General features: G+C 56.4%; 9 protein-coding genes and 1 non-coding gene across 10 annotated transcripts; 7 read left to right on the top strand and 3 right to left on the bottom strand.

Annotated features, from left to right (window-relative positions):
• The first annotated feature begins 553 nt into the window (after positions 1-553).
• Positions 554-2783, top strand: F5Z01DRAFT_646559 (uncharacterized protein). The gene has a single exon (XM_046262914.1). The coding sequence runs from the start codon at positions 1051-1053 to the stop codon at positions 2545-2547; it is 1497 nt and encodes a 498-aa protein (XP_046121556.1). The 5' UTR covers positions 554-1050; the 3' UTR covers positions 2548-2783.
• A 298-nt stretch (positions 2784-3081) lies between these two features.
• Positions 3082-4297, bottom strand: F5Z01DRAFT_646558 (uncharacterized protein). The gene has a single exon (XM_046262913.1). The coding sequence runs from the start codon at positions 4148-4150 to the stop codon at positions 3440-3442; it is 711 nt and encodes a 236-aa protein (XP_046121555.1). The 5' UTR covers positions 4151-4297; the 3' UTR covers positions 3082-3439.
• Positions 4298-5095: 798 nt separating this feature from the next.
• On the top strand, positions 5096-6359 carry F5Z01DRAFT_616543 (uncharacterized protein; the record flags this gene model as incomplete). The annotated part of the gene is made up of 2 exons (XM_046260920.1): positions 5096-6093; positions 6158-6359. The coding sequence occupies 2 exons, from the start codon at positions 5096-5098 to the stop codon at positions 6357-6359; spliced, it is 1200 nt and encodes a 399-aa protein (XP_046121554.1).
• A 271-nt stretch (positions 6360-6630) lies between these two features.
• Positions 6631-8837, top strand: F5Z01DRAFT_679610 (putative fungal-specific transcription factor; the record flags this gene model as incomplete). Its single annotated transcript, XM_046265542.1, has 3 exons — positions 6631-6662; positions 6717-8346; positions 8406-8837. The coding sequence occupies 3 exons, from the start codon at positions 6631-6633 to the stop codon at positions 8835-8837; spliced, it is 2094 nt and encodes a 697-aa protein (XP_046121553.1).
• F5Z01DRAFT_405109 (acetylornithine aminotransferase) lies at positions 8675-10476 on the top strand. Its single transcript, XM_046259522.1, has one exon. It carries the CDS (start codon positions 8991-8993, stop codon positions 10398-10400), a length of 1410 nt encoding a protein of 469 aa, XP_046121552.1. The 5' UTR covers positions 8675-8990; the 3' UTR covers positions 10401-10476.
• A 77-nt stretch (positions 10477-10553) lies between these two features.
• F5Z01DRAFT_633548 (uncharacterized protein) lies at positions 10554-11546 on the bottom strand (the record flags this gene model as incomplete). The annotated part of the gene is made up of 1 exon (XM_046261966.1): positions 10554-11546. The coding sequence occupies one exon, from the start codon at positions 11544-11546 to the stop codon at positions 10554-10556; it is 993 nt and encodes a 330-aa protein (XP_046121551.1).
• Positions 11547-12015: 469 nt separating this feature from the next.
• Positions 12016-12334, bottom strand: F5Z01DRAFT_671217 (argininosuccinate lyase C-terminal-domain-containing protein; the record flags this gene model as incomplete). The annotated part of the gene is made up of 2 exons (XM_046264678.1): positions 12016-12220; positions 12267-12334. The coding sequence occupies 2 exons, from the start codon at positions 12332-12334 to the stop codon at positions 12016-12018; spliced, it is 273 nt and encodes a 90-aa protein (XP_046121550.1).
• A 914-nt stretch (positions 12335-13248) lies between these two features.
• On the top strand, positions 13249-14418 carry F5Z01DRAFT_646544 (uncharacterized protein). The gene is made up of 2 exons (XM_046262912.1): positions 13249-13680; positions 13736-14418. Exons 1-2 carry the CDS (start codon positions 13593-13595, stop codon positions 14050-14052), a joined length of 405 nt encoding a protein of 134 aa, XP_046121549.1. The 5' UTR covers positions 13249-13592; the 3' UTR covers positions 14053-14418.
• A 132-nt stretch (positions 14419-14550) lies between these two features.
• F5Z01DRAFT_t26 lies at positions 14551-14651 on the top strand. Its single transcript has one exon. It is a non-coding gene; the product is annotated as a tRNA-Leu (tRNA).
• On the top strand, positions 14555-15269 carry F5Z01DRAFT_405060 (uncharacterized protein). Its single transcript, XM_046259521.1, has one exon. The coding sequence runs from the start codon at positions 14653-14655 to the stop codon at positions 15046-15048; it is 396 nt and encodes a 131-aa protein (XP_046121548.1). The 5' UTR covers positions 14555-14652; the 3' UTR covers positions 15049-15269.
• The last annotated feature ends 418 nt before the right edge of the window (positions 15270-15687 follow it).

Genomic DNA, 15687 nt, shown 5'->3' with positions numbered 1-15687 from the left:
GGCAGGTACGGCCGGGGAGATTGGCTCCATCACGTTTCATTCCGGCTGGTTGGTGGCAGTTGCGGCTCCCTCCCTTCCAATCATTGGTGCATGCATAATAATTGATTATGCAATGCTAGTCTCAGTTGTGCAAATTGCTTGTGAACGCTGTAGTTGATGGACTTGGTTGCAGAAAGGTTTCTGCAATAAGGCAAAACAACATTTAGAGATTGGCAAACTTGCCCATCCAAGACGCTGGATTTCTGCAACAATGTGCGGCTTCGATAGATGTGTACATGTTGCAGCGCTACGAATGGCCGGCATCCGCTGAAGGTTTATCCAGCCTTCGTAGCGACAGGCCGACAGGACGGTTTCACATCAGAACAATAGGTGAGACCCGCGTGTGGCCCTTGAATGTATTTCAGATCCTCATGGCAGGACTCAAGTACGTATGATGTAAAACTGTCGATGATTACGACTACGTATGTACTTGTTTGCATAGCCTCGCGTCAACCGCGGACGCGTGGCCTTGTAGATTAGGCGGGCGTACGGACGTACATTAGTAGTTCCGTCTCGACTCACCCCTTACATTCTTTGCCCTGAGAATACAAAGAAAATGGCGACAGCCACAAACAATGCCCTTTCTGTTTTGAGCAGTCCTTTCCGGATGATTGCAAGGCTGCCTTGCTAGTCGGCACAAACTGTCCGCCTACTACTAATTAGGAATTCCTGACGTGGAGAACTCATTCGTCCGCCAACGTCAGGAGTGCATGCGTAAGACCAATCTGTCGTTTCGGACGGTCGCTGAATTTTCTCCTATTATCATCCTACATGCTCTTCAACTGCGATCTCTCCTTCAACGCAGCGACAATCTCCGGCACAGGTCTTTACTTGAGGCGCATTAGGGGCCCCTCAGCGCGTAAGGGGTACCGCCCGCCGAAAGCGGTAATTGGGCACGCGACACACTCCTTACTACCAGCAACGAATTGATGAGCGCGCCTGGTCTGACTTCAGATCCAATCGACCTGCAACTGCGCGCGTCAAGACTGTCAGACACATCACTGAAGCACCATGGAGGGTCTTCTCCCCAAAAGCAACGAGTCTCCTGATGGCATATTGCAATCACACCAAGATGGCCAAGGATCGTGGACACAGCGCCTCAAGGCCCTGCCTCTATTCGCCATCCATCGCGTTCGTCGCCTCGGCGTAGGCTTTCTTCTCAAGTGCGTCGGTGTCTTTGGGTTCTTGCTACTGCTCCTGCATCTCATGGAACCAAGACTCGGAGACCGATACCGCAACGTACTAAGCTGGACCTCCACAGAGACTACCGAGGGACCTCACCTGCGACTCGTCGTCTTTGGAACGCAAGACCTCGTTGGCAGCTCAGGGAGCTCGGAAATTGAACAAATGACCTGGCCCGAGAAGCTCTGCAAAGAGTTGAGCTGTGACTCCCTCTTGTCGTTTGTTCCCAGAAGCGACGCCCAGCCAGGCATCCTGTCCAACGGCCTCTATAGCGATGCACTGCAATCACTGCAAAAGGTAGCCGAGGACGCGGATATCATGAAGAACCCGGCCGCCGACTTTTTCTTCGTCAGCGAGCAGTATCCCGTGCCTGCGCAGACGCCTGATCTGGAGCATCAAATCAAGCAGTTTCTTTCGCTGCCTGCCCCCGCGGTGCCACCGCAGGAGACGCTGTGGGTGTTCACGTTCGGCACCTGGGATATCTGGAATTTCGCGGCGCTGCCGCTTGAGTCGGGCGAGGGTCTTGTCGACGCCTCCACTGCTCACCTATTCGATCAAATCGAGGTCCTGCTCAAGGAGTCGCTCGCGCCAGGCTCGATCGCCTTTTCCGACTTTTGGACCAATGCCACCAAGGCCAAGATCGACGAGCTTACTGCCGAGGGTGCAGCCGAGAATGTGGACGCGCGCAAGCTCGAGAGCTTCCGGGTGATCATCCCGCAGCTCTTTGACATTTCGCTCACGCCAGGCTGGAATGTCCGCCAGGAGCCGTCCCTGCCACATTCGATAGCAGATCAGCTGCGTAACAGCGCAGTGCTGACTGCGCGATGGAACGACAACATCCGACGCGAGATGGACTCGTGGATGGGCAAGGGCAGCATGAGGCCAGCGGGCATCGAGGACAGCCAAGTCGGAACGAGGCCTCTGGAACCAGCGCCAATGAAGGAGAGTCCTGAGAAGCAGGCTGACAACGAATACTTCAACGAAGCTGGAGATGACCCCACAATCTACGCGCCCTTTCCTCGACGGCTAGGCTTCTCAGCCGACATTGCTGGCGGGATCCTCGATGCCATGACCGAAGAAGAGATGCACAGGATAGGTGCGACGGACGCTGTCGGCCGTGGCTCAGTGCCGGCCGAGGACGCGGCGCGCTTCCTCGATATCTGGAATCCCTGTGTGTCGAAGGACGGAGAGAAGGCCAGCTGCGACAAACCCGCAGACCATCTGTTCTACGACTCCTTTACGCTTTCGCAACGGGCGATTGATTTGATGACCAAGAAGACGGCCCAGGGCGTGCTGGAGAAACTGCTACTTAGGGAGGAGCTGTGATGCTGTGCGTGTAACGGCTGTGACTGGTCACCCGTATGTACTACCTAATTAAAGATCATGCACGATCGCAAGCATCGGAAATCTCGATGCCCCGGTACTCCAAAGCTTGTTTGCAAGTGAAGCCTCGCAGAGGCACGATGCGGTGTGGTCAGTGGTCACTGGTTAATGACCCTGGTCAAGTGACGGCTCCATCAGTATGCGCGCTGCTAGCACTGCAACGCTAATGAGTAATGAGCAGGTCTGATGCAACAAGGCAGCGATCATGCCTTTTGCCCTCGAAGCGCCAAATACTTTGGGTATGCAACAAATACAATACATACTCAATGTTCGCTTTGTTACTGATCATTCAATCAGCGCTATAATTAGCATTTTGTTAGCGAAAGCTGGGGTTTCGCGGGAGGAAGGACCGTTGCGCTGGCGGGGACGGATGGGGAAGGTATGACCCGCTATGGAACTGCCTGAACTAACGTTAGACTCCAACGGAACAGTGCCGCTCTTAGGGTGAGCTCGCTCTATGCAAATGACCAAGTTGCACAAGTCTAAGTCTCACTGTTTGGCATTACGAACCGTCATCTAGACTACTTAGCTACATCATTCTTTCCGTTTACCTCCCAGCCATTTTGAGAGCGCTGGCAGTTCGTGAGTGCTAGCAACTACTTGCTAGATGCGTGCTACATGCTGGTATATAATGTAACCTACGTAGTATCGAAGTGCTACTCCTTCCTGTAGGCTAGAACTGAGCGCTCGCTAGGTCGAGTAGATGTGAATCGACGAGTGTTGAATGGATGAGAGCCTGTAGAACTTGGTGATCCTCCTCTCTTCCATCTCCTGAGTCCCTGACCGAATAAAACCTTGTTTCCTCCCTCAAGGTCCTAATTTGCGCTTTCTCGCCCTACTCCGCATCCGAGATAGTCTCGTCACCCCAGTGCAGCTTGTCCATCCGTTGATAGTAGTCGGCGTCAGTCTCCCCGTCCATTCTTGGTGTATCAACCTTCCTCCCGCAGAGAGGGCTGCAGATGCCTCTAGCGTTGCTCTGCCCTACGGTACAATAGTTGTCAACCCGGCTGTTAGACTGAACAAGATCGTCCGAACTGGTATGGCAACCGTAGTGGAGGCAGCTCGTGGCTCCTTTCTCCAGTGAGTCCTGAGGCTCGTATTCTACTCGCCAATCACCGGGAGGCCCATGTACTGGCAGCTTGAGGTCCGGGTTGGCTCTGTTAAAGGTGGCCGCAAATATGACCCTGGCGTAAGGGGGGTCAAACACGAATGTCGTTTCACCGGTGATTCCATTTCTCACTTCTGCCGTGACCTCGATCTCGTCAATGAAGATGAGCTCGTCATCCTTCGTCACGGATGCCTTCTCGATCTGGTTCTTGATATGGGCTGCGGTATCAGGGTGGTGGCGGGTATCAAGGAAGTATAGCTGCTTCTGTCCTGCGACGGCGACGTAAGGAGAATCCGGTGCCACGATCTGGTGGCCGATCGATGTTTGAACAAAGTCCGGCCTGAAGCTGCCCCGGTACTCCTCCTGGAAGGTTGCCGCACCTTCACAAGCTTGGAAGGGGTTTGGAACCATGATAGAAAGCAGGGTAAGAAGAAGCATCGTGGTGGTAAAGATAGGTCACGAGTGTCGGAGAGGGGTAGGTTCATGTTGCTGGTGCGATAGAGATCACGTTACATGCACTCGGGGTGTTGTTGGTTCTGTTGAAAGCCAACCTGACACTGTGCGCTATTGCCCCAACATATATGGTACATTTCATGAGATTCTCCTCCTAGGGAAATAAGACTCCCCTCAAGGCTGCCATCGACATCCTACATGGTACCTGATAATCTGGTCAGCTTCTGGTCTCGAGTAAAGGCGTCTAAAGGTGCGCCATACGAGCCTCTTGGCTATTTCCACGGGGGTCGGCCACTCAAGCGCGTTGTCGCCATAGTGGGACCATGGTAGCAGCTATATCGAGCTCCAAATTTGCTGAAGCTCACTACTAATACTACGTACCTGCTTATACCCTCTACAGTCAGTCAGAGCTGGCTGACCGTTTTCATCTCGTACCGTCAGGGTGTGCAGTTTGCAATAGTGCACAACTTATGCATAAACATCAGCAGGCGACACTGAGCAAGAGCGGCTCTGGCGCTAGTCTCGATTAAGAATAACGTGCAACCCCCCCCCCCCATCACCAGTGGCTTGCGTTCCAGGCACATCACGTCACAAGCCATCGATCACCTCGTGCAGGAGAGCTCGAGGGAAGAAACAACCGACCACCAGGCCCAGTCACAGGCGCCACGTACAAGATGGTCATCCTCGCCTGCCATTGGCGTCGCGCTGCGCCTGATGCTTGTCTCTTCTCTTGCCTGCCACCATTTCTCGCCCTACGACACCTCACTACATGTAGCTGCTGACGCCTGACCACCTCTGCGACGACCTGACCGCAGTCACCAGTTCCTACGCCTCAGGCTGATCCGACATCACCATCACAATAAAAAGGGTCCAGACGGCCCTCCATCGCTCATCATGGCTACATTCGATCCTGCCGCCTTTGCCGCCGAGATGCAGACTCGAACGCGCAAGGAAGCTCAATTTGACGAGTTTGAAGCCCAGCTCCCCGACCCCAAACACCCAGCCTTCAAGACCACGACGTCCAAGGGCGATGTGGGCATTATTGGCGGTCTCATTCGCGCTATTGGCGATCTCAACCCTCTGGGGAAGAATGTCACCAAGGATGACGTGGTCTGGCTGCTGGACAACACGGCGTTCCGAACGTCGAGGCTGAAGAGCTGGCAGGCCGAGTACGTCGCTGCCGTCTTCGAGATGGACCCTCACTGCAAAGTCACCGACATTGTCTCTCGGATCGCCGAGCAACTGGGGCTCGCCGACGACGCCGCAGAGAGAAAGACCATTGCGGAGAGGATCCTGCCGTTTCTCTGGGACATTCGCATGGTGCGCATCGTCAAGGTCCGCACGGAGGGCAAGGATCTTAAGATGACGCCCACCAACGTCAACGGCATCTCGACGCAGGTCATGAAGATCCCCAGCGCCGACAAGGGCACCATTGTGAAGAGTAGGGCCGTGGTGCCCCAAGGCGTCTCGGGCATCCTGGAGGCGAACACGGTGTACGCCGGCACCAAGGGCTGGGCCATCCTCTCGGACATTGACGACACCATCAAGATCACCATGACGAGCAGCCCGACCGGCATTGTCCAGAAGACGTTTGTCGACGAGCCGACGCCTGTGCCTGGTATGCCCGAGCTGTATGCCCAGGTGAAGGCGTCTCTGCCCGAGGACACGCCTTGGTTCTACCTGTCGGCGTCGCCCTACAACCTGTACCCGTTCCTCAAGGAGTTCCGCGACAAGTACTACCCGCCCGGCACTATGATTTTGCGCGACTTCTCGTGGAAGACCGTCGCGGGACTGCTGTCCGCCCTGACAATGGGGACAGAGCAGTACAAGACCGACCGCATGAAGAAGATCAACTCCTGGCTCCCCGAGCGGAAGATGATTGTCATTGGCGACTCGACGCAGTCGGACCCAGAGGCGTATGGCGAGATGTAAGTGCATGCATAGTTAGTCATCTGATTCGAAAGAACCGCGCTGATGAACAATTGTCACCAGCTACCGCACCGTGCCCGGCTGGATCGAGCTCATCCTCATTCGCAAGGTGGAGGACGTGTCTGCCATCGGCATCGCAGACAAGAACCACCCCGATCGATTCGAGAAGGCATTCGAAGGTATCCCCAAGGAGGCGTGGCACGTTTTCACTGAACCCTCCGAGTGCTCGAGATTGATCCAAGATGTCGTGGGCAAGCACTCGTGAGTTGCAACACGGCATGCTTACGTATTGAATGCCTGATGAGCGGTCTGACCTATACCCTTGTACCTAGCACTACACATAGAATGCTTTCTTTTCACCCTGGATCGCGCATATACGTACGCCCTTGCTGTGTCAATTGTTCAAAGAGTGCCCTGTCTGTCTGGCGATAGCCGATGTCGGCTTTGTGTTGTGGGTCTTTGCTGTTCCGATGGCTTGTGGCCCCTCTAGAACCGAAATCCGACAGACAAACTCCAACTCACTCATCGTCAACAACATGCGCTCCAGTCTATCGTGCGACGCGTGCAGGTGACCGAGTCCCTGCAAATTGTGTGACGATGCCGGTCAGCTAACGTCTGACAGGCGAGCCAAAGTCAAGTGCGCCCACGATGGCGAGCCACCCTGCTCACGATGCGCCAAGTCAAAGGTGCCGGGCTGCACTTTGCTGCGGCCTCGTGTGGACTTGGAGAAGGCGAATCGCGTGAGGGCCAAGCGCAAAGAGGAGAAGCGTGCTGCGCTGGCGGCGGCATCGCAAGCGACCAGTGCGCCCGAGACGTCCCCTGGCATGCCCACCCCGAGGAGCAGTCATCGGACTTCTCTACGGACACCACAGGAGGAGCACGATGAGGCTGATGGGCAGGATACCGAGGACGCGAAACTCGATCTCCTCAGGGTCGATCGGCACATTGGCACCTTGCCCAACAGCACGATCCTCAAGTCGCTCAACACATTTTCCAACAAGTTCCCCGAGCTGGCAATATTGCATCTGCCCACCTTTATGCAGGAATTTGAATCGCCATCATGCTCCAGGGAGAGCATGGCGCTCCTCGCGGCGGTCCTGGCCGTGGCGAGGGCGCAACTCGCCTCGCAGGGCGCTGCTTGGACAGAGGGCCTTTTGAGCCGAGAAGAGTATGCCACATATGCCAAGGAGCGCCTACAGGTGTTCATGTTGAAGGAACCCAGGGTCCAGGTCGTGCAGGCGCTGCTCATCATCACGCTCCACGAATGGGGCACGCGCGACTTCCACAAGGCGTGGGTGTACTGCGGCATCGCGATCCGCATCATGCAGGCGCTGCACAGCCAGCGCGTCTCGCCGTACCCTCTCGATCCCAGCAGCGAGCGTGGCCGGCCCGCGCGCAACGCCGTGACGGCCGCCATCGAGACGCGCGCGTACTGGGCGTGCTTTCTCATGGACTGCATGGTCAACTCGGGGACGTACAACCCGCCCATGCTGCCCATGTCGGAGATGCATAAACTCAAGATCCCCCGGCCGCTGTCCGCCGTCGAGTTCGCCTTTGGACCCGAGCTGCCGTCGCACACCATGCCCCTCGCCGGCGGCGCGCTGGACATTACGCAGTCCTTTGAGATCCTCGTCGGCGGGTTCGAGATCTGGGCCAAGGTGATGGAGTTCATCTTCAACGACGGGCGCAAGGCGCCGGGCATGTGCGCGCCGCACAACTGTCCCTGGGTGCCGGGCTCGCCCTGGATGTCCAGCTGGAGCCGGCTGCGGTCCTGGCGCGCCGACCAGCATCGCAACCTGCACTACCCCAGCACCAGCGTCGCCGTGCACATGACGCTCGGGTACGGGGAGACCTTTACGTACCTGAACCTGCTGTATTACGTGAGCAATCTGATGTTGCACCGCGAGTACACGCCATTCCTCCCCACGCCGGAGAGTGTCCCACAGGGGCCGGTGGACAAGCCTCTGCTCGAGGCCACGGCGCCCAACGGGTGGTGGGAGGACAATGCGGCCGAGATTTTTGGGTCAGCCGAGAACATTGCGCTGCTCCTCCACGAGGCGTCCGAGTGCGGTGTCCCGCTCATGACCCCGTTTGCCGGGTTCTGTGCCTTCTCCGCATGCTATGTGCTGGTCTACGTATACCGGTTTCCACGGATGAACCTGGGCCGGAGTCCACGCGCAGAAGAATGCATGCACATGTGCATGGACTATCTACACCAATTCCGGAACGTGTGGAAGATTGCCGACGGATGGGTGAGTTTATAAAGAGAGAAAAAAGAGGTGTTGGCTGTAGTTGTGCTGACCATGCGTAGATCAAGACACTGCAATATGCATCGCTCCTCTATGGCCGTGCGGCAACAGAAGGCCGATACCGAGGACGCACGAGAGCAGACTTTGACAACCTGCACCAGTCCGTGCACGAGTTCCGCGTCGTGGATCGTTCCGAGCAGCATCTGCAGGAGATTGATGGCGCAGATCGTCCCGTTGAACAGCCCGATAGTAGTAGGCGCCATCTACACCAGCACCAGCATCATCACCAGCAACAACACCACGCAGGCCAAAACGAGCCAGATCGCTTCGCGGGCTCCTTTGGCTTCGATGACCAGACCATGGATACCAACATGCTGCTCAACCAGCTCATGGCCGAGGTCAGCACCAATGTCGACGAGCAGGGCGCCTGGTCCCAGTGGTGGCCGACCATGCAGGAGGTGGAACTGCCAGAGGGTGTGCCGCTGCTCATGTAATGCGTGTGTTGACGACGATAGTCAGACTCGCTGTAGGAGCTCCACCTCAGCCATCGGATCTCGGGTCTGAGACGAAGTCCAAGTCAATAAAAGACACCGGCATCCGTCTATCAGACCTTCCTCGGACGCACTCACACAAGACTCCCCAGCGACATGACTTCCCACCCAACGGGAGACGAGTTGTCCCAGCCAACACCACCCACAGAGGAATCGCCCTCCTCCTACATTCCAGGCCGCCTTCTCCACCGCTCCTTTACCCACCACCCGGCCTCCGTACTCTCAGCCAAGGCATCAACACTCTTCCTTTCTGACGGCCGGTCCATCCTCGACGCCTGCGGTGGTGCCGCCGTCGCCACCATTGGGCACGGCCACCCGTCCGTCCTCGACGCCATCAGCCGCCAGGCGCAGGATGTGTCCTACGTACACACACAGGCCTTCACGACCCCCGCCGCCGAGGATCTCGCCAATCTCCTCCTCGAGGGTCAGCCCGGCGGTCTGGACATGGCCTTCTTCGTCGGCTCCGGCTCCGAGGCCGTCGAGGCGGCCATGAAGCTCGCCCGGCAGTGGCACTTTGAGCGCGGCGAGACGCAGCGCGTCCACTTTGTCGCCCGCCAGCAGGGCTACCACGGCAACACCATGGCGAGCATGTCCCTCTCCAGCAACGTCGCCCGCAAGATCCCCTACCAGGGTTTCTCGTACCCGCACGTCACGCACGTGTCCCCGCCTTTTGCGTACCGGTACCAAAGGGACGCGGAGAGCGAGGAGGACTTTACCAATCGCCTCGTGCAGGAGGTGGAGGATGAGTTCCTCCGGATAGGAACGGACAAAGTCATCGCCTTTGTGGGCGAGACCGTCATTGGCGCCACGGCAGGGTGCGTCACTCCTCCCAAGGGGTACTGGGCCGGGGTCCAGGCCGTGTGTCAGAAGTATGGCATCCTCCTGATCCTGGACGAGATCATGTGCGGCTCCGGACGCTGCGGCGCGCCCTTTGCCTTTCTGCAAGAGGATGTGCAGCCCGACATTGTCACCGTGGCCAAGGGCCTCGGCGGTGGCTACGCACCCATTGCCGGCGTGCTGATGAACCGAAAGGTCACGGACGTGATCAGGAATGGCAGCGGGGCCTTTGTCCACGGACACACATACCAAGCCCACCCTCTATCGTGCGCCACAGCACTCGAGGTGCAAAAGGTGATCAGGCGCGAGAACCTCATCTCGCAATGTGCACAGATGGGCAAGTTGCTGGAGGAACTGCTGCGGAGAGAAATAGGGGGGTTGAAATCAGTCGGCGACATAAGAGGTCGAGGGCTCTTTTGGGCTGTCGAGTTCGTGCAAGATAAAAATACCAAAGCACCATTCGATCCCAAGATTGGGTTCGGTGTCAAGGTGCAGCAAGATGCGTTTGAGAGGGGCGTCGCTATATACCCAGGCGCGGGCACGATCGATGGCCGCAGGGGAGACCATGTACTGCTGGCGCCGCCGTTCAACATCACACGAGGAGAGTTGGAGACAGTGGTCGAGGTGCTCAGAGAGTCAATCATGTCACAAGAAGCATTACACGGATAAACAATACTTTCTTGATATAGACTATAGTCTAGGTACGTTTCCTTAGGCAGCGTTGTTGTTGCTACAAGTGCCCACCTGAACGGACAAGTCATTCTTGCAACCTCTCTCGATAGCCATCACCCGCTTGTCCTGCCCGAGTCCAGTGGGATGGGACTAGGGTACACGATGTATTGGGTCCGTGACAGCTGCATGATTCGGTGGTAGGGGGCCAACGCAAGCATCGACACGTGTTGGGTCGTCGGCTCTGAACAGCGGACAGGCTCCGGGACACAGCTCGTGTGTCCTGCGTTGATGCTTTGGCTTCTCAGCAGACAGGGAAGCCTGGTCAAGGGACGACAACACCTGTTGTGCCCGATGCTTGAATCTGAGCTCACGTAGCGTCCATGCGTCGGACACCGATATCCTTGACTTCCTGCGCCTCTCAAGGACAGGCCCGCCGGTGCTGTTCTTCGATCTTTGCCCGAGTTTCTGGACTTCTGCTTCCAGCTGGAGATTCAGCGCATCCATTAGGTGATCAGCATGGTAGCGGAACAATTGCGGAACCGTCGTTGCCTCCACTAGCGTGAAGTCATTGAGATGGGGGAAGATAGCAGCCGTGAGCTTGGTGAGGGCCGACTTCTCGACGTCCGTGACGTCCGTGAGGTTTCCCAGGAAGTCCTTTGGGGCATCATGAAGCTCGCGGGAGAGGGGGCTTGGTGCGATGGGAACCGATCCTTGGACTGTTTTGATGTCCATCTCAAGCTGTCGGTTCTTGTCTCGGAGTGAGTGAATGTCACGCTCGCGATTCTCGATCTTGTCCCACAAGTTGTCGTGCATGTAGACCACTTCCTCGCAGAGAAAGCTGGAAAGCCCGCCCAACTTTTCCACAGTCTTCAAACCGAGCTTGTCCACGTATTCCTCGTGGTGCTGGTGGGCCAAGGCAAGGTAATCGTCGAGCTCGGTAGCATGAATGTCTTGTAATCGTTCAACGAAACCACTCCTGAACTTGTCATCCTCGTTGGCCAGGTCCAGCAGCTGCGCGCAAGGCACTGGATCGAAGGCTGGGGTGACTGGGCCCACAAGTGGTGCGAAAGAAAGGGGGTTTGCGCCCAGATGAATAGGCGCGGGTCCTTGGGCCCCTGCCATACGGCCAACAAGCGAGTCCATGGTCAAGACGGGAAAATGTATAAGCTGATCGAGGTGGTTCAAGTCGCTCAGAGAGTGGGGATGAGAAGGATACTGGTTGATGATGCAAAGTGAGGGTATTGATATTGTCGTATGTTGTGGAAGAGAGCAACAGGACTGTCTTCCAAGCTTGGGGCCCCCCTGATATAAGGTCACAATAGGCCAGCAATCGGGTCGAAAGACCGCATGTGATGCCGTATCGGAAGAGGAAGGATCTTGCTCGCATGTTCTCCGTAGAATGGCAAGAGGCAAGAGAGAACCGGCAGTATTTGCCTAGGAGGCAATGCCCTCAGTTGAGGCAAGCTCAGTTGAGGCAAGTACTGTAGTGGGCTGGCATGTCACGCAGCAGGTACAGGTACTACCACCTTCTCTGGACCATTGCGAAGCAATGTAATCACTTCCTGCGTTCAGCGCCATCCAAGGCCATGGATTCTAGAGCTCCAGTCCCAATTCATCCGCCCTCCCCCAACGCCTGCACATCCTCGAAGCGCTCGTCAATCATCTTCATCTGCTCAAACGTGAACTCGTTCATCGGTGTTACCGTCTCCTTCGACTTGGCGACGCAGCGGCCCGAGATGTGGTGTGTCTCGCGGAAAGGGACACTCTTGCGGACCAGGTAGTCAGCAACGTCGCGGCTCTGCGCTCTCAACAAACGGCTGCAGGTATTGGCATGCTGTGCGCCGCGCGCGCACAGCGACTCACCAAGTCAACCCTTGGGTATTGGTCAATGTTGGAGTTGCCTTGGGGGCAAATCTGGCTTGAAAAGACATGTCCGGGGTGAAATCACATCTGGCAGGTAATGGATGGAAGCTGGAGCATTGGTGCCAATAACTGATCACGATGTGGGAGAGTGCCGACGCGGGCTGGCTCAAGGGCCCTCAGCGCCCACGTGACACAGGAGAAGAAGTCTGGGAAATCTGTATTTTTTTTTTGCAAACTGCACATGCACCCACGAGCTCGGATTGGAACATTACTTATAGAAAAACGCTGCAAGCGCGGCAAGAATCTCGGACACAGACTGGAGGCGCATATGCATCTCGCTGTGGTCAGTGCCCCCATTTCACGTGGGGAGCAAATAGGCTGAACCGCGGAGAGGACTGGAGCCGACCTCGGAGGTGGTGCAAACCCAGCCACCCACCAAAGGGGTGAGTGAGACCATGAGACAGCAAAAATATGGTTCAACATAGTGAATTCAAAGGAGACGCACTTTTGGGAGACCAATTGCAAAAATGCTGCTGAGCTGAAGGCCGAAATACTCCTTGAGATGCCTCGGTGTTTGTGCGTGTGTGTGTGTGTGTGTGTGTGTGCCTGTGTTCTCTGGGCTGCTGCACGATGCATGCACCAATCCATCGTCCATCAGGCCACGCAGCATCACCCGTGCAGCCGTGGCGTGACACTGGCCACACAACACGCCAGATTGTGATAGCAACTGCTCGTTACACAATCCATTCGACAGGTCCCCCGCGACTTTGCCCAACTAGACACGCCTGAGGCTGGATGCACTCCGCTCTCCGCGGCACGGGTGGGTGGGGTTGAAGCGACTTCGGCTTTAAGGCCTGCATTAGCAGATGCTGCTGCACGTTTCTGCTACCTCTGCTAGTGCTACTCCGTGCGCCAGGGAATTATTATTCGCGCTCCGTGGGTGGCCAAGGCCAGGTCCAGGAAGGCTCCCCAGATATCAAGGTACCATCTGCTCCTCGCACGCAAACCTTCCCAACCTTTTCTTCTCTCCTCTTTATCCATCGCTCAAATACCTATTTCACGCCCAAGTCTCGTCCCCCGTCTCAGGAAAAAAAAGAAAGAACAAAAGTGGCCAGCGCCTCTACAGATTCCCCGGTTGTTGCGTGAACGTCCAACATTTCCCGCAATCGCCCGCCTTGAGAAAAAAAAGCCCGTGCGCGCCCTGCCTGCCTGCCCGACTCGTACCGGCGCGCGTTTCTAACCACTACGAACAGTGATTGACGGCATCGTCATCAGCCTGCGCATCTACAGCCTCAATCCGTCTCGACAACACTCGCGCGCGACATCATGTTCACCACGCGTGCTCTCCGCCAGGCTGCTGCGCACGCCGAGCGCACCCCAATGATCAAGTTCCTCGGCCCTCGCTCGATTCCATGTGCGTTCCCTCACATGCCTCGTCAACATCAGCCCCGTGCTAACAACCTCAACAGCGTCCGTCGACCACACCCCCAAGCCGCACCCCGAGTCGCCCTCTGGCAAGCTGCCCGCCGACTTTGCAAAGAGCGGCAACTCGCACACCTCCTTCTCCACCTACCGCGACCACGCCCAGCAGCACGGTCCCCTCCAGAAGAGCATCCGCTCCGGCCAGGGCATTGGCTCTGTGCCCGCCGCCGCCTTGGGCGACATTACCCCCCCAAAGGGTGTCTTCTTCGATACCTCTGAGCTGCCGGCGCGCTTCCAGCGGGCGCCCATTGACTGGGCTGAGATTGAGGCCGTCGAGTCGGGGGGTGCGCCCGCCTGGAACTGAGGTTTCCCCTCCCTTGATTTCGGACATGACTACGGGGACGAGATGGGCATGAAAAGGACTTTGAGCGGCAGGAAAACGAGAGATGAGTTGTCATGGTACCACGTGAAGGTCAGGCGGCGCTCTGAAGAACTGCCGTCCTGCCTTCACTGGACATGTAGACAGACGGCACTGGGATAGTGCGTAGTCATCTAACCATACCTGACGCAGGCACGCTTTTGATGCCTGCTCATACTCTCGTCAACTGCATTTGAGCGTTCTATGGATAGACCGAGCGAGAACCAGGAGGTTCACATCGCCACGCTGATCTACGAGACATGTATGTATCAAGCACGTATAAACAATAAAAAAGACAAAACACTCGACAAACTGGCCTAGCTCGGTGATCACATGTCGCGCTGTATAGAGTGTAGTGAACCCTGACATACAATTGTGTTTCACGCTATTTCGGCGCGTTGCGTTGGGCTCATATTTTACAATAAGAGCACCGTAATCACAACAGCACATCTGGCCGAGTGGTCTAAGGCGCTGTGTTCAGGAGACGTTCATTCGTATCTTTCGCAGTCTCGTAAGAGGCCTGGGTTCGAGTCCCAGGGTGTGTAAATGCTTAAATTTTTTGTTTCTTTTGCTATCTTTTGTGGGCCTGTTGCTCACATTCTTTTCCAACACATCGTTGATAGAGAGCACTCAACCAACCGCCTTGCCCTGGTGTGTGAAAGAATGATTTTGTCAATCACACAGATGGAGGTGTGCTACAATCCGACAGCATGTACCCGACTGAGAGACTTGGAGACCGGTGAAATCATTGTGATGCACAGCGATAGTGGTGGTTCAAAGGTTAATGGATTTCGAAACGGTCCTTTGAAGATGCTAACACAGCCTAACAAGCCGCACTACATTTACGAACTGCTGATCAAAAATGAACGCAGAAGTTCTGCAACTGGTCGTGACGTGAACAGGTGCCTACGATATCGCATGATCATGCCAACGACTACATAGACCATCGCGTGCTCGTGTCCTGCCTGATCAGCATCTATCTCATCGAGCTACCCTGCGCCCGCCAGCTGCTTTCGGTCCGTTGGCAGCCTCGCGCACACAAAAGGCTCTCCTGCTCTTCTACATCTTGTCGCTCAAGAGCAGGAGGCTTTTGGCAGACCCGTCGCAACCACCACGAGACTCCATCGGGCGCTCGGGATTGGTATCTGACGTCCTAGACTGTGAATACGCTGCCCGTCGTCATTGACATGGTGTTCGGACCGCCACGATAGCTCGCATCATTGCACCCTCGGTCGGGGATCTGTCGAAGCTGGGAGTGGCGCCGCCTGGGGGTAGCCAGTCGGTTCGTGCGGAGGTTGTAGGTTAGCAGTGCGGTCGTCGTGAGCATCAAGTCTCAAGACTAGACTAGCATCTCAGGGTCCAATCGAGAATCTGACTTGGGCAATGCGACAATCACCCTCTCCTTTCGCCCTCGATTGCCTTGCCCGACGAACCCGGCGAAGGATGAGCCAAGGAAGAGATGGTCGCGCCGTCCGCTGGAGGGAGGCGTCGCTCTCACCGACAACGAAGGTCGCAGCAGGCGAGAAGATCCCTGAGGGGGCTGCAACGCCCTTCATTATCTCTCGCCTCCAGGCTCCAGCA

The sequence above is a fragment of the Emericellopsis atlantica genome (assembly GCF_019669845.1).
Source record: "Emericellopsis atlantica unplaced genomic scaffold F5Z01scaffold_4, whole genome shotgun sequence".
Taxonomy (NCBI): Eukaryota; Fungi; Ascomycota; class Sordariomycetes; order Hypocreales; family Bionectriaceae; genus Emericellopsis; species Emericellopsis atlantica.
The sequence above is the reverse complement of the archived record's forward strand: the minus strand, read 5'-3'. Positions and strand labels throughout refer to the sequence as shown.